The 25,529-nt window shown below is 42.6% G+C and overlaps 1 protein-coding gene across 4 annotated transcripts in view; it reads left to right on the forward strand.

The window, feature by feature from the left end:
- The window catches only part of prdm15 (PR domain containing 15), a 90,948-nt gene that overhangs the window by 8,082 nt on the left and 57,337 nt on the right, over positions 1-25,529 (forward strand). For 3 of the 4 annotated variants that reach the window (XM_063050423.1, XM_063050422.1, XM_063050425.1), the window contains exons 2-8: positions 674-710; positions 3,888-3,981; positions 6,476-6,629; positions 9,714-9,866; positions 15,487-15,586; positions 22,006-22,113; positions 23,310-23,408. In XM_063050423.1, the coding sequence (XP_062906493.1) occupies positions 674-710; positions 3,888-3,981; positions 6,476-6,629; positions 9,714-9,866; positions 15,487-15,586; positions 22,006-22,113; positions 23,310-23,408 (745 nt within the window). Of the gene's footprint in view, positions 1-673; positions 711-3,887; positions 3,982-6,475; positions 6,630-9,713; positions 9,867-15,486; positions 15,587-22,005; positions 22,114-23,309; positions 23,409-25,529 lie in introns of those variants that run through there. The other variant, XM_063050426.1, reaches the window with a different exon arrangement.

Here is a 25,529-nt window from a genome sequence, read left to right on the forward strand (position 1 = left end):
TTCCAGCAACATCGTAAATCTTCTCTATACTTTTTCAGTTTTATTGATCCCTTTCCCATAGGTAGGTGACCAGAACTGCACACAATCCTCCAAATTAGGCCTCGCCAATGTATTACACAATTTCAACACAACGTCCCAACCCCTGCCCTCAATACTTTGATTTATGAAGTCCAGTGTGCCAAAGGCTTTCTTTGCTGCCCCATTTGCCTGCGATGCCACATTCGAGGAATAATGGATCTGCATTTCCAGATCCCTCTGTTCTACCGCTCTCCTCAGTGCCCTACCACTCACCATTGTAAGTCCTAGCTTGGCTTCTCTTCCCAAAGTGCAACACCTCACGTCACATTTGCCTGCATTAAATTTCATCTGCCATTTTTCCAGCTGATGCTATGCTTTCCTCCCATGTTCCAAAGACGTACAGGTTTGTAGCTTAATCGGTTATCTGGGTGGAATTGGGCGGTGAATGCTCATTGGGCCAGAAGATCACTAAATAAAACATGAATGAAATATGTCTAAGCAGATAATGATGTCCATATCTACTTGAAGTTCCCTGGACCGAGGGATAATTCCAAAGATTCAGGAACCATGTCGCTATATATGAGATACACAGCCGCGCTGTTTAATTTGCTCTAATTAATTCCAGTGTTCTTGATTTTTCTTTCCCCCATGGCAGATGGCTGGAGATGGTCTCGATGAAAGATTGTTTGTCTGTAAGTATGAAAACAGTTGTGTCTGAGTGTACAAAAATCAACTTTTCAGTGTGTTTGTAGTAGTTTGAAAATGTGCTTTTTAGTGCTGTTATGTAGCAAATCGCCGGGCACTTCACCCTCTGTCAGATTCCACGTGTACCAAGGTGATAATGATTAGGTAATCTTGTCAGCGTCAGGTTGAATGAGAAGTGATTGTTATGCACTCACTGGCTTTGTTCTTAGGTACATTCTGTACCAAATAAAGTGGCCACTGACTGTACATGGTCTTCTGCTGCATTACAGAAGCCATCCTCTTCAAGATCTGGCATGTTGTGCGTTCAAGGATGTTCTTCAGCACGCTGCTGTCTTAACGCGTGGTTATTCGAGTTATTATCACTTTCCTGTCAGCTTGAACCTAGCTGGCCATTCTCCCCTGACCTTGCTCATTAACAACACGCTTTTGCCCACAGGCTGACACTCACTGGATGTTTTGTTTTTCACACCATTCTCTGTAAACTCTAGAGGCTGTTATGCATGAAAATCCCAGGAGATCAGCACTTTCTGAGATACTCAAGCCTTCCCATCTGGCACCAACAATCATTCCATGGTCAAAGTCACTTAGATCACATTTCTTCCCCATTCTGATGATTGGTCTGGACAACAACTGAACCTCTTGGCCATGTCTGCACGCTTTTACGCTTTGAGTTGCTGTTACGTGATCGGCCGAGTAGACATGATTCAATGAGTAGACTCTGAGTGTACAAAGATACAGCAGCAACTGCCCTGCTCTTCCTTGAAGCAATGTCATGTAACCGCTGGTACCTGAAGATGCTTTAAAGATGGCACTCTCAACAGCACCACACTTTGCTCAATGCTGAAATGGATTCCAGGCTGAGATTTTATATTTACTTGGTTCTCCTGAGTGTGATTTTGAACCTGGAGGTAATGCTGCTTTTCAGCATGTTTGTGTAAAGTGCTGAAACGAGTAGACGTGATTCAGTGAGACCACCTCCCCGCAAACTGCTTTCAAACAAACTCTTCAATAGGTTCCTCATGGTAATAGATGACCTGTAGGGTAAGTTATGAAGGCTCTGGTCAGTCCCTTTTCTCATTTCCATATTCCATAGGTCATGGATTCAAACCCATAGCAAGACCTGAATGAGTAATACACATCTATCACAGAATATTGAAGGAGCTCAGCATCTGTGGAGGGAAATAAACAGTCAAATGTTTTGGGCCGAGATCCTTTGTCAGTCCTGAAGGGTCCTGGCCCAAAATGTCGACTGTTTCTTTCCTTCTCGAGATGCTGCCTGACCTGCTGAGTTGCTCCACTGTTTTGCAAGATCAGCAGCATCTGCAGAATCTCTCGACAAGTAATGTGCAAGGTTGCTTTATTGCAGTGTCATATCCTGTGCGGCACTCTTAACCAGTACGTTCTAAACAACTGGGTCATTCCTGTCTAAGGGGGATATTCTATTCGTGAAAGGAGTTCCATTGCACCACAATGTGTGAAGATGCCTGAAAAAAAAAGTTACTTCAAACAAGATAGGAGTGAAAAGTCATAAAGGGAAACTATTTTGATTAGAAGCAGGTTCTTTGTGGAAGTCTGCCTTGGAATTTAACCGGAAATGACATTAAACAATCTTGAATCTATTGGGTATTTCTGACATAAAGGATAGATCTGATACTCTAGTAAGAAGCAGTGGATGGCATAGCCCAAATAATACATCTCTCTGAAACAATTTGTCACATCTAAATATGCAAGTCTTGAGCAAAGCTGGTGTAAGACTTGGTGAAAAATTGTTATATTAAAAAAAATTCAATTACATTTTATGTAGAGAGGTGCAAATGAGTAAAAACCATTGTTCCATCTGCAATTGGCAGGATTTCCCAGTGGCCAACCATTTTAATTCCAAACCCCATTTGTATTCCAACATGTCAGTCCATGGCCTCTTTGAATGCCACAATGAGGCCATTCTCAGGTTGGAGGAGCAGCACCTTATATTCCGTCTGGGTAACCTCCAACCTGATGGCATGAACGTCGATTTCTCAAACTTCCAGTAATTTTCCTCCTCCCTCTTCTCTCTTCTTCAATCCCCCACTATGGCTCCCCCTTAAATCTTCATTTCTCCTCTCCTGCCTATACTGAGCCCTTGGTGCTCCTCCTCCTTTCCTTCTTCCAGCCCTTTACCTTTTCTGCCTATCACCTCCCAGCTTCATTCCCCCCCCTCCCCTACCCACCCACCCCGCTTGACCTATCACCTCCCAGCTTCATTCCCCCCTCCCCTACCCACCCACCCTGCTTGACCTATCACCTCCCAGCTTCATTCCCCCCCTCCCCTACCCACCCACCCTGCTTGACCTATCACCTTCTAGCTTGTACTCCTTCCCCTCTCCCCACCACCTTATTCTGGCTCAACCCCTTCCTTTCCAGTCCTGATGAATTGGTCTCAGCTCGAAACATTGACTGTTTATTCCTCTCCATAGATGCTGCCCGATCTATGGAGTTCCTGCAGCATGTTGCATGTGTTATTAAGAGCAAAAAACACATTATTTCTATTGCTGGCTTGTAACTATTTGTAGACCCATAGTGTGTGCTATAGAAGCTGTCCCTTTTAACCTAATAAGCATTCACTGACCGTCAAGCAACAATGATAGCCCCTGCCTGCTGCCTTTGAAAGTTAATGTGGCATGTGACTGGTTGTATCTCCGGTAGTGACGTGAGAGATTCTGCTGATGCTGGAAATCTACACACAGGCACAGACACACAATTATGTTCAACTACAGACTGCTGCAACATTCATGGACTCAGGGACTTGGAATATTTTTTTGTGTGACTGTATTTCACTGTTATCTTGTATGTGCTATATGTGCCTTGTCCTGTGTGTGACGGTTGGTACTGTGTTTTGTACCTTGGCCCCAGAGTAATGCTGTTTCGTTTGCCTGTATTCATGTATGGTTGAATGATAATTAAACTTGAACCTGCTGACTTCCTCCAGCATTTTGTGTGTGTTGTATCTCTAGCTGAGACTTTGCATTCAGCTCTTCGGAATGGGTCCTGAGCCTGCAACTTCTGGCTCGAGAGTGGGAATGTTACCCTCTGAGCCACTGCTGATTGATGCTGTGTATGAATTTGTAATGGCAGATTGACCATGGGAAACTTTGGGATTAAAACCTCATCTGTCCGCTTTCTCCCAGGGTGTGATGACTGTGGGGAGTACCACGACTCGGAATGCCCGGAGCTCGGTCCACTGGTGACCGTCAGCGACTCTTTTGTTTTGAGCAGAGCTCGGTAAGGACTGCACCAATTGGTGAAATGGAAAAGCAAAGCAGCAGTTCATTGCGTTTAGTTCTTTGATTTTTATTTTTGAGATACAGCGCCGATACGTCTTTAGACTGTGGGAGGAAACCGGAGCACCTGGAGGAAATCCATACAGTCATGGGGAGAATGTACAAACTTCTTACAGACAGCGGTGGGAATTGAACCTGGGTCACCTGTACTGTAAAGCAGTGGTCCCTAACCACCGAGCTGCAAAGCATGTGCTACTGGGCCGCAAGGAAACGATATGAGTCAGCTGCACCTTTCCTCATTCCCTGTCACGCACTGTTGAACTTGAACATAGGGTTGCCAACTGTCCTGTATTTGCTGGGACATCCCGTATATTGGGCTAAATTGGTATGTCCCATACGGGACTGCCTTTGTCCCATATTTCCCCCACTAAGGTAGAGTGTTCTTATGAAATCTTTCGTGCCAAAATGGCATAAAGCGAAGAAGAAATTACAATTAATTTATATGGGAAAAATTTTTGAGTGTTCCCAGGCCCAAAAAATAACCTACCAAATCATACCAAATAACACAAAACCAAAAGTAACGCTAACATATAGTAAAAGCAGGAATAATATGATAAATATACAGCCTATATAAAGTAGAAATAATGCATGTACAGTGTAGTCAGGAAGATTAAGCCAAAACTGATTTGTGGGGGGGGGGGGATCACGTACACGCATGCGCACACAGGTGCCCGCGCAAGGCTTCATGGTCATGGTAGTCTTTCTCGGGGTAAACATTAGTGTCCCGTATTTGACGGCTACTTTTGTCCCTTATTTGGGAGTGAGAAAGTTGGCAACGCTAACTGTAAAAGACATGTTGATGTGAGTTTAACCCTACTTGAACACCCGCCACCCCCCCGGTCAGCCGGTCCGCAAGAATATTGTCAGTGCTAAACCGGTCCGCAGTGCAAAAACGTTTGGAACCCCTGCTGTAAAGCGGTGTGTTAACCACTACGCTACCATGCCATTCTGGTTACCTATCTACAGGAAAGATATGAATAACATTGAAAGGGTGCAGAGAACATTTACAACGTGTTGCCAGGACTTGAGAACCTGAGTCATAGGGAAAGGTTGAGTAGGGTGGGACGTTATTCTCAGAGGGTAGTAGAATGAGCAGAGATTTCACAGAGGTATGTGGAATTATGAGGAGTAGATAGGGTAAATGCAAACAGGCTTTTTCCACTGAGCTTGAGTGAGACTCGAACTAGAGGTCAGGGGTTAAAAAATGAAGACTGAAATGTTTAAGGGGAACATGAGGGGAAACCTTTTTACTCAAGGTGGTGAAGTATGGGATGAGCTGCCAGCAGATGTGGTGGATGCGTGTTTGATTGCAACATTTAAGAGAAATTTGGATAGGGACATAGATGGGAGAGGTATGAAGGGTTATGGTCTCGGGATGGGTCGATGGGACTAGGCAGTATAATAGTCAACATGGAATAAATGGCCTGTTTCTGTGTCGTAGTGCTCTATGACTTTCTGACATGTAAGTAAACTTTTCCCCATTTGTCCCAGTGTGTTGCTAAATGAAAATTGTGCCAGTTTCCCAATATGCCAAGATGGGTCCCGGGCAAGCCCCATGCCAAATCTCACTCCTGGCCCAAACTACTCTTCCATCTGTTTTGTTCCAATTTTTTTCAACTTGGGAGGCCACTCAGCCCATCAAGTCTGTGCTGGCTCAGAGCAGCCTGCCTTCCATGTAATCTTCTTTATCATTATCGTACCTGAGGCTTTTCAGATGTTTGATAGCACTTCCTGTGGCAGCTAATTTATGGAAGAATATTGCGATTCTTAGGATCCCTGATTTTCTGTTATGAAAAAATATTACGTACTTGTTTAATCAATAAATTTCTAGTGACCTGTGCTGTTCCAATATTACTGTAAGCTTAATGAAATGGGTCCAACTCTAATTACTGTGACTTATTGTGATGGGGCAATTTCAAGTGGCATTTCTGATTCCTGAGGATAGTTTCTTGCCATACACTCATTTGGCAAGCAATGATCTGGTACATGGTTAGACTAACTGCACTTACTGACTGAAAGTTAGACCAGCTTGTCCCTGGCAACATCTTCACCATTCGAGGATTATGAGGGCCTGCCTTAAATTCAAAAGGCATAACCACTAATAGCTGTCTGTCCTGAATACGTTCTTTTCCAATATCTCAGTTAAGATCAAATATTTTATGGCCTTTTTATAACAAGTTTGAAATGCTAAATGATCTAATGGGCTGTTTGTTGATTTCAAGGCACAGTATTGTGGTCATTGACAAGAAACTTGTTTTTCTCACTATTCTGCTCTCTTTGTGCACTACTAATTTAATTATGTGTTATTTATAGAAACATTTTATGTATTGCACTGTATTGCTACTGCAGAGCAACAGATTTCATGACGTACTGCATGTCAATGATAATCAGTCTGATTCTGACTCTGACAAATGTTGTAATTTTGTAATGTCCAGGTCTTCACTGCCATCCAGTTTGGAGATCAGGCAGCTCGAAGATGGAAGTGAAGGGGTCTTTGCGTTGTCTCCTCTGGTGAAGCGCACACAGTTTGGACCATTTGAAGCCAAAAGAGTTCCCCGGCTAGAGAAAGAAAGTATGTTTTCTCTGAAGGTAGGTTGCGCATTGACCAATCAGCTTTAATGAGAGTAAAAAGTTATTGGAACAGGCAGTTCTCCACTGTTTGGTTCCTTGCTTATGATGAGCTACCTAGTCTTATCCCAGGGGCTATTGAGCCTGTTGTGAAGGAGCAACTTTCGTTTATGTGGTGCTAGACCAGGTTGGAATGTCCAGTTGAGATTTTTTTTTAAAGATTAGCTTTATTAATCACATGCATCGAAACATACAGTGAAGTGTTTGCCTCAAGTCAAAACAACAAGGATTGTGGAAGTGTCACCACATTTCTGGCGCCCAACATCAGCTTCTTCTTGGGCCCTTAGTTCCCAGTGTCCATCGTTCTCTGTTCTGAGCCAGTTTGTTGAGGATGACCACGAGTGGCCCCGTAGTCAAATTTCGGCCTCTGTCTCTCTTCCATGTGTTCTTTGGACGTCCCTTTTTCCTCTTTCCTTGGGGATTCCATTTTAGTGCCTGTCTGGTGATGTTGGTGGGCTTCCTGAAGATGTGGCTAATCCACCTCCACATCTATTTGCATATTTGTGTCTCTATGGATGCCAGGTTGGTGTTTTCCCACACTGTCTGGTTGGTTAGGTGCCCAACTTAGCATGCCCACAATATAATAACCTTAACCTGTGTGGCTTTATAATGTGTAGGAAACTGGAGCACCGGGAGGAAACCCATGTGGCTACAGGGAGATGGTACAATCTCCTCAAGTTAGCGGTGGGAATTGAATCCCAATCTTACATCCGGGGCTGTAAAGCGTTGAGCTAACCACTCCACTAATATGTCGTCCTCTATGCTACTCTGCCGCGAACGATTGTATCCAGTGATCTGTTCTTAAAGGTTGTAGGGAATTTAAGACCCATTTTACAGATAACAAAATTCCAGAACAAGCAGTGACATGACCAGGTAATTTTTGTTGACTGGAATTGAATGGCTGGTTCTGCACACGACATCTGGTGTGGATAAGTTTGAGCTCTGCCAGAACCTACGTGTAGTTTAGTAACTTGCGATGGTTTGCTGTCCTTAATTTACCAGTAAAGAGCCAGTGGATGGGATGAAATTGGCCATTTAATCATGAGCAAGGTGCACCGAGAGTTCAATCTTCAGGAGAGAAAGGAAGAGTATAAAATGGAGAAAAATCATCAAAAAATCAAATTATTGAATTTTTTAATGAAAGCATTTTCTGATTACAAAATGCTTGTGATTGGTGGAACAGAACTGGAGAAAGATCATGTCTTTCCTTCCCAATTGTACGCTTTGGGATGAGGTAGAAATATATACCTGGATATTCTCCTGTATGTCTGCTTTTTTGGTATTGCGTATTTAGTTTAGAGAGAGTGGTTCATGTTTGATTCATTCTGATTCATGTTTGGTACATTCCCCTTGCTGCTGTTTCCTGTTGACACGTGTGGGTTGAGATTAATGGAGAACACAGATACAATCGTGTGAGCTACAGCCCACCTACCTCCTGCATGTTCACTGCTGTCCAACCACCAACGGTTTTGCACTTTTATTTCTTTTCAAGATTTGCAATACCCATGACCTGCTGATCTGACTGATGCACAGATGGAAAAAAAACATTCCTTTTCTGGTTTTCTGAACGCTGGGAGCCTTGTGGGCTTCTCCTAAGAAGGTGGAACAGCACAGAACTCATTTGTCCAGTCACATTCGAATTATCTCTGAGTGAGCAATCAAGTTCCACCTCATATTGGGTAGCGTAGTGGTTAACGCGGTGCTCTTACCGTTCGGGGGCATTGGAGTTCAGTTCCAGCGCTGTCTGTAAGAAATTTGTACATTCTCCCAGTGGACTGCGTGGGTTTCCTCAGGGTGCTCTGGTTTCTTCCCACAGCCCAAGGACGTACAGCTTAGTGAGTTAATTGGTCATTGTAAGTTATCCTGTGATTAGGCCGGGGTTAAATAGGTGGGTTGCTGCATGGCGTGGCTTAACGGCTGGAAGCATCTGATCTGTGCTCTATCTCTAAAACATTCCATACTTTCCCCCCACATCCTTGTTACTTGCATTTCTTTGAATAGGTATCCAATTACTTTTTGAAAGTTATATCTGATTGAAGCACCCTTTTGGGAAACATTTTCCACACAGTGAGAATTCACTTTAATTCCTCTGTAATTTTAATCTGCCAACTATTTTACATCTATGACATAGTTACCAATCCACTCCAAAGGGAAGGTTTCTTTCTACCTGTTCATGAATACTTAAGATAATTCTGTATGGGTTTGTTGGGTCTCTTTTTAGCCCTTTTTTTTTTTTGTTCCCTCAATTCATCTATCCTGGGCTTATTTTTCTCGACTGTCTGGTGATGAATTTGACATCTGAACCTACAGAAACCAATGTTAACAATTATTCCATAAATATAGACAGAATGCAGCAAAGGGCGAATATAAAACTCCATGAATGATTGTAGGCAGCAGTGGGAAATGGCACAGGGAACGTTTATTCCAAGCACTCTTGAACGTAAAGTCAGCCAAATTAAAAATTTATCAATCTGCCCAAGATGGTCAGCATTAAAAATAGATTGAAAGATTGGACTAAGAGTCATGTCAAAAGAGAACAAATGATTTGTGAATAGTGCGTGGTATGGCTAGTGGAGCTGCTGCCTCACACTTCCAGTTGTCTCAGGTTCAATGCTGGCTGCAGGTGTTGTCTGTGGGGAACGTGGGGACTGGGATTCCTTATGACCACATGTGTTTCTTCTTGGCGTTCTAGTTTCTTCCCATATTCCAAAGGTATTGACCCTAGGGTGTAGGTGAGTAGAAGAACCTGGGGGCAATTGAGGGGATGATGGGAAGAATAAAATAGGATTAATGTAAATGAGTGCCTGGTGGATTTGAACTTGCTGGAACAAAGAGCCCCTTCCTATGCTGATTGACTCCTTGACCTTGGCAGTCTCACTCTGGTGGCAATTTCACTTATTTGGACAAATTCCAAATGTCTTTCCAAATATTTTCCCTCTTCCTTTTTCCATCAAGTCATCTCAATGATCCACCAGTGTGCTGATTGTGTTATTTTGAAATTTGTGTATGCGATGAGCTCACAGCTTATTTAATTTTGAATGCAAGATTTTCCAGAAGGATGGGCCTGATGTTTGCTTTGACACCGCAAATGAGGAGGACTGCAACTGGATGATATTCGTGAGACCAGCTACGGACTACAGTCATCAAAATCTCACAGCTTATCAACAGAGCCATGATATTTATTTCAACACGCTACAGGTACAGAGGTGCTCAATGATCCCAGATCCTATACAACTTCAGTAGGATTAGCGGAGAATGGGAGCCCATGAGGTCGGCTATATCAGGGGTCCCCAACCGTTTTTGCACTGCGGACCAGTTTAATATTGACAATATTCCTGCGGACCAGCCGACGGGGGTGGGGGTGGGGTTATTCAAGTAGGGTTGCCAACTTTCTCACTCCCAAATAAGGGACAAGTAGCAGTCAAATATGGGACACTTGTGTTTACCCCGAGAAAGACTACCATGACCGTGACCTTGCGCGAGCACCTGTGTGTGCATGCCCATTTTTTTTTTCCTCTACAAATCGGTTTTGGCTTAATCTTTCTGATTCTGTTAAGTGAAACTACACTGTACATACATTATTTCTACTTTATATAGGCTGTGTATTTATCATATCATTCCTACTTTTACTATATGTTCGTGTTATTTTAGGTTTTATGTGCTATTTGATATGATTTGGTAGGTTATTTCAAGTTCCAACAGTGGGCATGACACGGAATGAGGAAAGGTGCAGCTGACTCATATTATTTCATATCGCCGAATCATATCAATTCCTTGTGGCCCGGTAACACATGCTTTGCGGCCCGGTGGTTGGGGACCACTGGGATATATGTTATGCTCCAGTCGGTGTTAATAGCTGAAATATTGAATTTGTGGTTCATTGTCACTGAGGCCTCAAACTGCTCTGATCATCTTAACAAAGGAATATTCCCACATTTTTACAATTGATTACTTGTAAAAATGGAATTTGGGTTACTAAACTGTTTATTTGGAAAGGGAATGTTTGCATTAATATATCAACTTTCACAATCTTGACATGTCCAAAAGCTTTTTACAGTTAACAAAGATTTTTTTGTTTAATGCATATTGTAGTGTAGGAAGTGTAGCAGACATATTGCATGCAGTAAGCTTCTGCAAATAAATGCAATATTAATTAGCTAATTTATTTTTCTGATATAGGCTAGGGAAAAAATTATTGACTAAGGTTCTTCAGATAGCTGCCTACTTGTCTTCAGAGTAAAATCCACTGGACCAAATGTTGGTTTGTTGTCTGCCCAGAAAGTGGCACTTTCTCACTGTCTTGGTGAATCAGCCTGGTCTCTTGTGATGATGCCTTTGGTTGCACCCTGGAGGTAACAGAGTTGACGGAGGGGATGTGGAGGGTAGGACTGGTGAGGTTTTGATGGGGACTGAAATCATTGAGCCATAATCTAGCGCAAGCTGAATAGACAATTTCTTCTTCTTCACCCCTACTGGGGCATAAGCTGCCAACAGCAGCTCACCAGAGTCCTCTGGCCAGGGCCAATCTTTCAAGTTGTCCCCCAAGTATAGCCCATCTTCCGAAGATCCTCCCTCTCCCAGGGATGAGACCTTTGGAGCTTCCAGTGTTTCTGTAGCTCTTTTTTTTACGAGATGGGGTTGCTAGCCCATGCCCAACCCTGCTCCTTTCACAGCCATGCCTGGGACCATCCATGGCGGAGTTTGGACTAGACGAGTTCATCAAATAATTTCTGTAACTTTGCATGTTTCAATGAGAAGGTTCTGTTGGCCGTGGCTTAGTTTGTAGCAGTTCTGCAGCTGAGCTGGAGATTCATGATGCAAGTCTCAATTCATCACAGAAATCTGCTTTGACAGTGCACGATTGTGCTAAGAATACCCAATGAAATTGCATGTGCTTCCTTTTGTTAAATTGATACTATGTTCCTCAATTGGATGTAAACAATTCAAGTAGTGTCAGACAAATCATTGTAGTCGTTTGGTCTGTATCAATCTACAGTATCATAGAAACAGATTGGTTGACCATTGTCATATTGTCGTCTGTGAGTGTTATTTTTTCTCCCCCCCTGCATAGCAACTGTGACTGCATCTCAGCTACATTGATATCAAAGCTATGTTAATCCCAATTCTGGTAAAGAGTCTCAGTTTGTTGACTGTATATTTCCTTCCCTAGAAGCTGCCTGATTTGCAGAGTTCCCTGAGTTGTGTGTGTGTGTGTGTGTGTGTGTGTGTGTGTGTGTGTGTGTGTGTTGCCTAATAAAGACAATGCATTGAGGATTCAAACTTCAAAGTAGATTTATTATCAAAGTTGTGTATACAGTATGCAATCATGAGATTCATCTTCCTATAAGCAGCCACAAAACAAAAACACCAGGGAACCTGTTCAGAGAAAACATTAATCACCCAACGTGCGGAAAAAAAAAAGAACGAATCACACAAATGGCAAAGAAGAACAAACAAATAATACACAGAATATGGAATATCAAACCTCAGAGTGCTCGAAGCGTCTATGAATGTTCAGTGTAGTTCCGTTTAGCGCTGTCATTTTTAGACTGCAGGCTGCCGATCTAGTGAGCACCAAAGTGCCCTGATCAAAATCGTGCAAAGTAGCAATAAAAAGGTGTAACCAGAGCCAAGTACAAAATGAAATGTGGAGACCTCTAGAAATGAGTTCAATCTACAAACCGCCCAAAACCCAAGACTCCTACACCTTCATGATAATGGGTTCATTATGCATTGAGGGAAGTCATTCCTGTTCATCATCTCTTTAAATGGGCAATCCTTTGTTCATAAATTCAGGCCTCTAGTTCTATTTTCTCCCCATGAGGGGAAGAAGTCTCAGTATTTATTTTACTGAGACTGCTCAGGGTCTTGGACTTTAAGAGCTTGTTCTTCTAAACACTAATGAATATAGGCCCAATCTATTTAACCCTTCCTCATATCAACTGCTTCATTCAGTAGTGAGCTTGAGGAATGTTTTCTAAACTGACTCCAGTACAAAGGTACGGCTCTTTATCAGTAAAGAGACGACAGAATTAGAATCAGTTTTATTATCACTGACACCGGTCATGAAATTTGTTGTTTTGCGGCGTGAGTGCAGTGCAAGGCATGAAAATTACTATAAATTCTAATAATACTCTATAAATTGTGCAAAAGTCAAATACTGAGTTAGTGTGCATGGATTCGTGTCTGTTCAGAAATCTAATGGCAGAGGGGAAGAAGTTGTTCTCAAACATGGAATGGTTTTTCAGGCTCCTGTACCTCCTCCCTGATTGTAGTAAGGAGAAGAGAGATGTCCTGAATGTTGAAGGTCTTTAATGACCATTGCCACCTTCTTGAGGTACTGTGGTTTAAAGATATCCTTGATGGCAGGGTGGATTGTTCCTTTGATGGAACTGGCTGATCGAGAACTTTGTGCAGCCTCTTGCGATTGTGTACATTGGAGCCTCTGTGCCAGTCTGTAATGGAACAATCAGAAAGCTCTCCATTCTACATCTGTAGAAATCTTGCAAGAGTCTTTGGTGACATACCAAATCTCCTCAAACTCCTAATGAAGTATAACCACTGACGTGCCTTCTTTGTGATTGCATTAACATTTTGGCCCCAGATCAGATCCTCCGAGATCGTGGCACCCAGGAATTTGAAGCTGCTCACCCTTTCCAGCACTGATCTCCCAATGAGGACTGGTGTGTGTGCTCCCGACTTCCCGTTCCTGAAGTCCACAGTCAATTCCTTGGTCTTGTTGATGTTCAGTGCAAGCTTGTTGTTGTGAAACCACTCAACCAGCTGTTCTACTTCAGTCCAGGATACCTCCTTGTCGCCATCGGAGATTCTGCCAGCAATAATGGTGCCATCAGCAAATTTATAGATGGCATTTGAGCTGTGCCTAGCCACACTAGCCACACAGTGATGAGTTTAGAGAGAGTAGAACAGTGGGCTTAGTACACATCCTTGTGTTGATTGTCAACAAGGAGGATCTGTTATTACTGATCCACACTGTAGTCTCCCGATTTTAAAAAGTCGAGGATCCCTCTCATCCTTGCTACCATCAGGCGGGACGTGTAGGAGTCTTGGGTTCAGGACCGTCGTTGCTCTGTAGCCAATGGGCTTCACTCACCTTAGCGATAAATTGACTCCACAGCCCGTGGACTCACATTCAGGGACTCTGAGTTCGTGTTCTCAGTATTACTTGTTCTCTTTTGCACTTTGGGTGTTTGCAGGTTTTTGGTTTTTTTGCTGTTTCCATTGTATTTTTTTTTGTTTTCCTGTGGGTGCAAGAAAAATAATCTCAAGGTCGTACGTGGTATACATGCTTGGATCATAAATTTGCTTTGAACTTTGAGGATCCAGTTTTAAAGAGTGGTGCAGAGGCTTTTGAAGCTTGTTGATTAATAGTGAGGGGGATGATGGTGTTGAACGCCAAGCTGCAATTGAGCCTTTTTCAAAGTGTATTCCAGTCCGTGGGCTTTATTGAGGATGTGTTAGGATAAAAGTAACTGAGCGTAGAGGCTGGAATGAAACCTGATATTGGAAGTGCTCAGCTGTTTCCGATAAAGAGAGAAAGAGTTAATGCTTGATTATTGACCTTCCATCTGAAGAGTGATTTCTGGGTTTGTTCCAAGGATTCAGTAGGATATCCTCTGGCAGCTTGATCATGGAGCAAGGTTTTAAGGAGGAAAGAGAATTAAATGTTTGAGAGAAAGGACCCCAATTGGTTGGAGGTAGAGAAGGGTTTGGGGGTGACACCTGGGGAAGCATCCTGCTGCGAGGAGGAAGTGATGACTCCCTTGGTTCAGCCAGTCAGTGCTGATAGCTGAAATATTGAATAGCTTTTCAGGTTAGTGATCTTTCACTTGTATAGTAACACCTCCTGTGCTTTTTGTTAAATACTTCTGCTGAATTTGTTACGGTTAGGATTTTGCTGTACTTGGTTACAGCAGAATTCTGCCCTTCCTTTCACAGAGAAACAATACAATAAGCACAAAAGCTGGAAAAAAAAAACATTTTTACAGGAGCTAAGCTAAATATACTCAGTGGCCAGTTTATTAGGTAAAGGAGTGGAACCCAGTGTGGTCTTGTGTTGCTGTAGCCCATCCTCTTCAAGGTTTATTGTGTTGTGCGCTATTTGAGTTGCTATTGTCTTCCTGTCAGCTTTTACCATTCTCCCCTGACCTATCTCATTAACAAGGCGTTTACCCTCACAGAACTGCCACTCAATGGATTCTTTGCACCATTCTCAGCAAAAGTAGAGACTGTTGTGCGTGAAAATCCCAGGAGATCAGCAGTTCCTGAGATACACAAACCACTCTGTCTGGCACCAACAATCATTCCACGGTCAAAGTCACTTGGAGGACATTTCTTCCCCCGGTCTGATGTTTGGTCTGAACATTAACTGAACCTCTTGACCATTTCTGCGTGCTTTTATGCGTTGAGTTGCTGCCACATGATTGGTTGATTAGATATTTGTATTAACGCACAGGTGTACCTAATAAAGTGACCACTGAGTGTCATCTGCAACAAAGAAAGTGATCATTTGGTCCATTGTATAGGCCTTGGTGGTAAACTATAACCTAGTTTATAGCTCTGTATCTTTGTAGGGTTCAGCATCTCACATGTATATTCAAGATGAGAACTTTACTCTACAACGTTGTTTCGGGCAGTGAGTCTCCAATCCCTACCACCTTCTGGCTGAAAGTTTTCTCTTCCTTATTTTAAGTTGTGATTCCTGGTTTGTTGAATCCTCTGCTAAAGGGAAATAGCTGAAGGATTTAAACCTGATTTGTTAGTTCTCTTTCTCATGACGGTTTTCTGTCTTTTCAAGGAAATCCAGCCTGGTACTGAACTTCGCGTCTGGTATGCAGTGTTCTATGCAAAGAAAATGGATAAACCATTGCTCAAGCAAACAACAAATGCAGTGAAGGGTGAGGAACCAGCATGCAAATTCTGGGCTTATTGGGTGGTTTACTGTTCTACTTTTCAGGTCACATTATTTTAATGGTGTAAAAATCCAGTTAGTTCTTCTAATTACTTGCTGTATCTACACTTTATTAGGCACACCTGTACACCTGCTCGTTAATGCAAATATATAATCAGCCAATCACATGGCAACAACCGAATGCATAAAAGCATGCTGACATGGTCAAGAGGTTCAGTTGTTGTTCAGACCAAACATCAGAATGGGGAAGAAATGTGACCTAAGTGACTTTGATAACACGGTGCCAGACAGAGTGGTTTGAGTATCTCAGAGGCCGCTGATCTCCTGGGATTTTCATGCACTACAGTCTCTAGAGTCTACAGGCAATGGTTTCAAAGGTACATTTAATGTCAGAGAAATGTATACAATATACATCCTGAAATGCTTTTTCTTCGCAACCATCCACGAAAAGAGGAGTGCCCCAAATAATGAACCCCTCAGCTCCCCTCCCTCCTGCGCATAAGCGGCAGCAAGCAACATACCACAGGCTCTCTCTCTCTCCCCCCCATTGGAGGTAAAAACAGGAAAAAAAAACATCCAGTGAACATCAGTTCGGTGGGCAAAAATACCTTGTTAAATGAGAGAGGTCAGAATAGAATGGGCACACCAGTTCAAGTTGACAGGAAGGTGACAGTATACAAATAACCACACTTACAACAGTGCAGAATAGCATCTCTAAACACATGTCAAACCTTGAAGTGGATGGGCCACGAACACACCTCCTGAAACTAATAAAGTGGCCACTGAGTGTACACACTAGTCTCTTATGAGTTGGACACCAAAGTCTCTCTGATCTCAGTCTGTCATCCATTTTCCTTTTGCCTTCTTGCTGTATGTGTTTCAGTATTATTGGTCAAATATGAACTTTCCCTTTTGAATTCTACGTTGACCGTTATTACATTTTTGTGGTTTAGGTACTTTTGTTTTCTCTTGAGGTGGAGATTCCACTGTTTTTGCTTCCACAATTGTAAAACTGACAAGTATGCAAGGTTTGCTCAACGTAGTCAGTCTCTCTGACGTACTGTGGGTAGGTAACAACACCAAAAGACCGCTTGAGCAATATTGTGAAAATCAGCAAATCGGATTTCCACAAGTGGAAACTTGCCCAGGAAAGTGGATGATTGGGGGTTGGTGGAGAATAATCCATAAAGCCAGCACTTGCAATAAGCTGCTGTAGAAAATGCAAGTTGCTCCCCGAATTCATTTATCCATGTAACATAGAAATCACTAGCAAAAACAGCATTTTTGTCCATTCTCGGTGACCCTTGAACTTGGTGGCTTACTGGACAATTTCTGGGCTTAGTTAAGGATTAGCCATGACTTTCATCATCAGGGACACCTATCATCCAGGCCATGATCTCATCTCGGTGCTACCAATGGGAAGGAAGGACAGGAGCTTTGGGTCCTTCACCATAAGGTTCAGGGACTGCTATTACCCTACAACCATCGGGCTACTGGTCCAGTGTAGACAAGTTCACTCACCACAACAGTGAGCTGATTACTGACCACAACCTATGAGTACACGTTCAAGGTCTCTTCAACTCACGTTCTTAGTAAGATAATAATATTTGCACAGTTTGCTGTCTTTTGCACATTGTTTGTTAATCTTTGTGTGTAGTTTTTCTTTGTGCTGTAAATGCGTACAAGAAAATAAATCTCCGGGTAGAATATGGTGAAATAAACATATTTGATAACAAATTTGCTTTGAACTTTGATCTGATAAAGATATCATAATTGCCTCCTTGAAGCATGTATTGGCAACAGTCCACCAGTTTCAGAGTCCCCGTTGTTTCCTGATGCAGCCTTTTAATTTGCCTGTTTACGGAACTGTTCGAAGTTCACTACAGGATTCTTGATCTTGGTCCCAGCTGAGCAACTGGATGTTTGTCCAGTAAATTTAACCACTCTGCCACTTACTGGGGAAAGCATTAAAATCTTAGCGAATCTGCAATTCAAATTTGAGTTTATTGTCAGATGCCAAGAAGTTGTGTGCACAGGTGGAATAAAAAACTTGCTTGCAGCAGCGACAGAGACACATAGCATAATATAAGCAGTATCCACAAGATGCACATAAATTATACACAGTTTTTAGAAGAGCACAATTAGAACAAAAGAAGTCCATTTTAGTGCAAAGTGGTTACAGTATTGCTAACCTGTGAAGATCGGGATTTTGCTGGCTGGTTCAACAGCCAAATGGTTGAAAGGAGGTACAGTACTGTGCAAGAGTCTTAGGCACATGTATATAGCTAGGGTGCCTAAGACCTTTGCACAGTACTGTGGTAATTTTATGCAAATTTTATGTAATCTTATGCCGCCAAAAAAAAACAGGTTTCGTGACGTATGTGAGTGATTCTGATTTGAGTCTGTTGAGGACTGAGAGTGGGAAGGAAGGTGGAGAGGGGAATCATGGTTGGGAAATGGGAAAGGGAGAGGTGAGGGAACGGGAAGCACCAGAAAGACATTTTGTAATGATTAATAAACCAATCGTTTGGAATCAAATGACCTTGCTTGGTGTCTCAAGGGTGGGTGTGTCTGTACCTGCCACCCCTCCCTGGCACTCCTTCTCTGCCACCTACCCCACACCCCTCCCACGATGCTTCACCCTCACCATTCCCAACATTCTTTGCTCCAGATCTACAAACTCGCTCTCCCTCCACGTTGACAAATATGGGACTGTGTAAAAGTCTTAGGCACCCAGCTATATATAATATGTTCTAAGACTTTTGCACAGTGCTATAACTATTCTTGAACGTGGTGGTGTGGGACCCCTAGGCTTCTTTACTCCCTGGCCAGTGGTAGAACCATAGAACACTATAGCACAGAAAACAGGCCATTCGGCCATTCTAGTCTGTGCCGAAACATTATTCCGCTAGTCCCATTGACCTGCATCCAGTCTATAACCCTTCAGACCTCTCCCATCCATGTATCTATCCAATTTATTCTTAAAACTTAAGAGTGAGCCCGCATTTACCATGTCAGATGGCAGTTCGTTCCACACTCCCACCACTCTCTTGAGTGAAGAAGTTCCCCCTAATGTTCCCCCTAAACCTTTCCCCTTTCATCCTAAAGCCTCTCGTATTTATCTCTCCTAATCTAAGTGGAAATAGCCTATTCACATTTACTCTTGTCATAACCCTCATAATTTTGTAAACCTCTATCATTCTTCTACGCTTCAAGGAATAAAGTCCTAACCTGTTCAATCTTTCCCTATAACTCAACTCCTGAAGACCCAGCAACATCCTAGTAAATCTTCTCTGCACTCTTTCAATCTTATTAATATCCTTCCTATAGGTAGGTGACCAGAACTGTACACAATACTCCAAATTTGGCCTCACCAATGTCTTATACAACCTCCCCATAACATCCCAACTCCTATACTCAATACTTTGATTTATGAACGCCAGGATACCAAAGGCTTTCTTTACAACCCTGTCTACCTGTGACAGCACTTTCAGGGAATTATGTATCTGAACTCCCAGATCCCTTTGTTCCTCCGCTCTCCTGAGTACCCTACCATTTACTGTGTATGTCCTACCTTGATTTGTCCTTCCAAAATGCAACACCTCACACTTGTCTGTATTAAATTCCATCTGCCATTTTCTGGCTCATTTTTCCATTTGGTCCAGATCTCTCTGCAAGCATTGAAAGCCTTCCTGGCTGTCTACAACACCTCCAATCTTAATGTCATCAGCAAACTTGCTGATCCAATTTACCACATTATTATCCAGATCATTGATACTGACAACAAACAACAATGGTCCCAGCACAGATCCCTGAGGCACACCACTAGTCACAGGCCTCCAGTCTGAGAAGCAATCATCCACTACCACTCTCTGTCTTCTCCCACACAGCCAATTTCGAATCCAGTTTACAACCTCTCCATGGACACCTAGTGTCTGAACCTTCTGAACTAACCTCCTATGTGGGACCTTGTCAAAGGCCTTACTAAAGTCCGTGTAGACAATATCCGCAGCCTTTCCTTTGTCTGCTTTACAGGTTTTAAGTGCTGCCTTTGATGAAGTGGCTGCACTGTGCAAGATTCTGCAAAAAAGTGGCTTGACACCGATTGATTCACTTCATTTTGCACGAGGCAAAATTAACAAGATTAGAAAGCAGTACCAGGGAGACAATGTTTCGTGGAGTGACAGAGTTAAAGTTTTGCTAAGCCAACAACGTGAAGAAAACCTCACAGTAGATACAAGTTCGCTGTTGACTTTTATAAATAGTCTTTGTGTTCATTTAGAAGAAAGGTTTCCTGAAGATGATGTACAAGAATGGTCAGCTTTTGATTTCTCCACAATTGCAGATTGTGACTTCACATTTAGTAATGAACAAGCCTTGTGTCTAAAATATCATGATTTTCTAGCTGAAGATACTGTAATGGTTAAACAGTTTAATGATTTCAAATTTTCCATGCAAGAAAAAAATTAAATCCAAACTGATTTCAAACTTTGCTCAAATGGTGGCATTTGTACTTCAAAATGAACAGTTTTGCGACCATGCACAGTTGATGGACATTGGGGGAACCTTTCTTGCGTCCAGTGCGGACTGTGAGTGAGGTTTTAGTCTAATGAATCAACTCAAAAACAAGCTGAGAAACCGCTTAGGTGAATGTCATTTGGATATGTTAATGAAAATCAAAAGCTATCAATTGGATAGAAGTTTGGTTAGTCTAGATAGTTTACAAAGAATGGGTAAATGCCAAAGACAGGAGAGAGAAAAAAATAACTGACTTAAATATGTATGTTATTATATTGTATTATTTCTTAATGCATGCATTACTAAATGACAATAAAAGAGGACTGCGTGTCTTCATAATCTAATATTTTGTTGTTATTCTGTGCAGTTTTGTGTCAAATATTTTGTAAACCTACATAAACTGTGCCATGTGTGCATTCAGTGCACATACTTTTGTCACAGGAAAAAAAATTTGCACAACGTAACATTTTTGCACACACTGACTACTAAAAATTAGAGGGAACATTGGTCAGGATACTTTCGAAAGTACATCTTTAGAAGTTTGCTAGAGTGCTCACTGACAAGCTGAACCTCTTTAACCTCCTCAGAAATTTAGGGTGCTAGAGTGCTTTTGTTATTATTTCAGCTAAATACTAGGCCCAGGACAGGTCATCCAATGTGTTAAGTATCCAGGAGTTAAAAGCTGCTGTCTCTATCCACTATCGATTCTGCAATGTATATATTTGACCTGCCTCTCCTTCCTGAAGTCAACGTCGGTCTTCAGCTTTGTTGACATTGTGCGAGAACTTGTGGCTCTAGCACCTCTGAGCCCGATGTCCTATCTCACTCCAATAAACTGACTCGTCAGCACCTGTGATTCCTCCAATAGCAGTAATATCATTGGCAAATTTGAAAATGGCATTGAAGCTCTGCTTATCCATACAGTCATGAGTGTATATAGAGTGGAGCAGAAGGCACATAGCCTTGAGGTGCAACTGTGTTAATGATCAAGGAGGAGATGTGCCAGCAGATTTGAAAGCAGTTCCCTGCCTGGTCTGGCCAAGTGTTTCATATAATTTCAGCCTGACTACAATTTGTTAGAGCTGTAATCCTGATGTTATAGCTTTGCATTCCTTTTGTGTTAGTTGTAATTGTGGGGCCTGTCCATTTAGAACAGAGATGAGGAAGAATTCTTTTAGCCTGAGGGTAGTGACTCTGTGGAAGTCATTGGGTATGTTTAAAGCGGAGGTTGATTAAGGGTGGCAAGGGTTATAGGGAGATGCCAGGAAATTGTGCAGAAAGGGAAAATAAATTGGCTGTGATCAAATGATGGTGCAGACTCAGTGGGCCGAATGGCCTGGTTTGCTTCCATGTCTTGTATTGTAACACTGATTCTCACTGAGGTCTGCTGAAGAGGAATTCACTGTTCAAGTTTTTGTCACCCTTCAAACAACACACTGCTGAAAGTTTAATATTCTGGTGGACTTCTTCGTTGCAAAGAAAGAATGAACTGTGGGGTTGAAGGGTTTACACTGGACAAGAGAAACTCAAAGTTAAAACAGAGCTAATCTGAAACGCATTCCCAAGAGTTTGAATGAATTCTGGCTTGTAAAATAGGGTAGGTTTTTCATTCATGATCAGGGAGATGATCCTTGAAAGAATTACACAATTCAAAAACAAAATCTTGAAAATTTTGCATCAATCTGATGCTTTAGCTTTTTTTTAAAGAACAATTACGGAATTGCTTAATAAAAAGAAATATTAATAACACTGAGAGCAAGTGAGCAGATTGGATTGGGCAGCCTTGCATGTGGGGAAGAAAAATGTTCTTTCTGTTTTGAAGTTGCGATGTAACTGAAATGGAGGCCAATTCTGAATACGTTACTGATAAATTATTCTTTTCCCTAGATGAGCGGCGGCCTGACGAAGAGCTTAAAATGCTGCCCAAGATCCAGTCTGTAACATCTTTATGTGATAAGGGAAGTAACACCACAGTGTCTATGGCATTGACCCCAGGTGAGCCATGCTCTGCCACTCTGTCAGCAGTCTGTTAAGTGTGCTTGACTTGTCTGGGGTTGTGATGGGGGCTGTAGAAAATGGTGTAGCTTTACTGTAATCTAAATGATCTCATGGGCTGGCCTAACCCCTTGAGGATGGGGACTTTTCATCTTGTTTCCTGGCTAGGTTTCACCAACAAACTCATTTATGCCAAAGTAAACTACACTTTGGCTCTTGAGGGCAAGGATTTTATTAACTATTTTTTACAAATCATTTAGACACAGTGCGGAACAGGCCCTTTTGGCACAATGAGCCGTGTTGCTCAACAACCTACCTGTTTAACCCTAGCCTGTTTAACAAGACAATTTATAATGACTAACTTTTCTACTAACCGGAATGCCTTTGGACGGTGGGATGAAACTGGAGCACCCAGAGGAAATCTACGCAGTCGCGGGAAGAACATCCAAACTGCTTACGTATAGTGCCCGAATTGAACACTGAACTCCACCACCCCGAGCCCTAATAACATTGTGCTAACCGCCTAAAGTGACATGTTGAAGTAATGGTAAAACCAAAGTGAAAATAAAATTTATTATCAAAGTGCACATGTGCAGTATTACCTTAAGATTCATTTTCTTGCAACGGTTTACAGAAAAATATGGAAGTAAAACCAGAAAGCAAGTAAAAGTTTTGCAGACCTTTTATCAGCCTTGATCCAGATAGATCAGGGTGCAGGATGGGTTTCACCAGCAAACTTATCTATGCCAAAGTAAACTAAAATTTGCACGCTGTCTGCAGTGCAGCGTTAGAGGAAATCGATGCAGCAAGTGCCATATTTTGGAGATTAAACGTGAGACTCTGTTGTGTCTCTCAAGTGGAGGCAACATATCTTGTGATACCACTTAAAAAAGAGGATATCAGTTAGCTCAGTGTCCGGGGCAATATTTATGCCTCAGTCAATACTACTAAACAGATGACCTCGTCAATAGCACATTGTTTATGGGAGCTGACTGTAGGCAAGTTAGCTGCTTAAATGTCACTGATTATAAAGCACGGTCATGATCTGGATGTGAAAGGCTCCGTTTCCGTTCAGGGTTTGGTTGCCATTTCCAAAATGATTCCAGGTTTTTACCTTGTTAAAATTCCTGCTACTTCATGCTCACAAGCCGGATGAAATTTCAAGGTTTCTTGCTGTTGATATGCTTTTCCTCCAGACAGAGTTAAAGAAGGCAGTGCAGTCCATACAGTGGGACTGAATCAGTGGACGTGTAAAGTTTGTTCTGATGTCTTTCAGGAACCGCATCTTCTCACAGGTGAGACCCTTTGCCTGAAGTACCGACAGAATGCTCCCTCCAGAAAAATCTCTGACATGGCTTTCACCACATCTGGTAATGTCAGAGACCTTAGCAAGGCCTTTAACAAGGTCCTGCAGGCTATTCTGGAAGGGTAGTTCAAGGAGAGATTGGTAATTAAATTCATAATTGGCTCAATGGTAGGAAGCAGAAAGTGATGATTGAGGTTTGTTTCACCGACTGGGAGTCTGGGACTAGTGGTGTTCCACAGGGGTTGGTGCTGGGAGATTTGTTGTTCATCTGAACAATTTGGATGTAAATATACAAGGCCTGATTAGTAAGTTATCGGATAACACACCCCACCACATCCTGCCAAAGCACCATGAAGAGTGTCCTGAGCAGCTGCATCACTCTCTGATATAGGAGTTACGATGTGTCAGATCACAAAGACCCTGCAACGGATAGTGTGGACTGCTGGAGATGTCATCAGGGTTTTTGCCACTTCCCACCCTCCCCGGCGCCCCGTTCAGGCCATGTATCTGAAGCGCTACATATGCAGTGCCTCTTTGATCTCCTGCCATCGGGCAGAAGGTACTGCAGTACAAGAACCAGAACTGTCTGGCTGGATAGTAGCTTCTACCCTCAAGCTGATAGATTTTTTAAACACCCTGCAGTCACCCAGCACACGTGTACAGAATGCCCTGCCGCCTCTTCCCCCACCACTCCCCAACTCTCAACCACGCTCCATCCGGCACTGGCCACTTTTATTGCTGCTGTTTCATACATTTTTATGATAGCTTGTTTTATTATAATAGTGACAGTAACATTATACTGTCTTAAATAATCATGCACCTCACACTTTGTCAACCTGTCGATCTTCAGGCCATGCCACCCAGGGACTTAAGCTCGTATTATTTTGTGCCGGTATGTGGTGTGTGTTACTCTCTGTACTGTGTTCTGCTCCTTGTACCCAGAGTATCAATGTTCCGTTTAGCTGTTTCCATGTGTGTGGTTGTATGACAATAAACTTGAATTTAAACTAGAAATAGGTGGTATCATAGGCAGAGAAGGTTGTCAAAAAATTACAAGGAGATATTGATTATCTAAGTAAATTGAGCTGAAGATTGCCAAATGTTTTTCAATTCGGGTAAGAATGAGGTGTTGCCTTTTGGGAAGTCAAACCAGGACTTGCACAGTGAGTGGTTGTGCTCTGGACAACATTGTGTGTAGGAGTACAAGTCAACAACCAAGTACAGTGACCAGACCAAAGTGAAGCTCTGTGTTCTGTCCACACTCCTGTATGGGTCAGAACCTTGTACGGATCGGATCACTCCAAGGTGAAACTCTATTAGACCTGTGTTCTGTCCACACTCCTGTATGGGTCAGAACCTTGTACAGATCGGATCACTCCAAGGTGAAACTCTACTAGACCTGTGTTCTGTCCACACTCCTGTATGGGTCAGAACCTTGTACAGATCAGATCACTCCAAGGTGAAACTCTACTAGACCTGTGTTCTGTCCACACTCCTGTATGGGTCAGAATCTTGTACAGATCGGATCACTCAAAGGTGAAGTTCTACTAGACCCGTGTTCTGTCCACACTCCTGTATGGGTCAGAACCTTGTACAGATCGGATCACTCCAAAGTGAAGTTCTACTAGACCTGTGTTCTGTCCACACTCCTGTATGGGTCAGAATCTTGTACAGATCGGATCACTCAAAGGTGAAGTTCTACTAGACCCGTGTTCTGTCCACACTCCTGTATGGGTCAGAACCTTGTACAGATCGGATCACTCCAAAGTGAAGTTCTACTAGACCTGTGTTCTGTCCACACTCCTGTATGGGTCAGAATCTTGTACAGATCGGATCACTCAAAGGTGAAGTTCTACTAGACCCGTGTTCTGTCCACACTCCTGTATGGGTCAGAACCTTGTACAGATCGGATCACTCCAAAGTGAAGTTCTACTAGACCTGTGTTCTGTCCACACTCCTGTATGCGTCAGAACCTTGTACAGATCGGATCACTCCAAGGTGAAGTTCTACCAGACCTGTGTTCTGTCCACACTCCTGTATGGGTCAGAACCTTGTACAGATTGGATCACTCCAAGGTGAAGCTATACCAGATGTTTGTTCTGTCCACTCT

This window comes from Mobula hypostoma, chromosome 6 (assembly GCF_963921235.1).
Source record: "Mobula hypostoma chromosome 6, sMobHyp1.1, whole genome shotgun sequence".
Classification (NCBI taxonomy): domain Eukaryota; kingdom Metazoa; phylum Chordata; class Chondrichthyes; order Myliobatiformes; family Myliobatidae; genus Mobula; species Mobula hypostoma.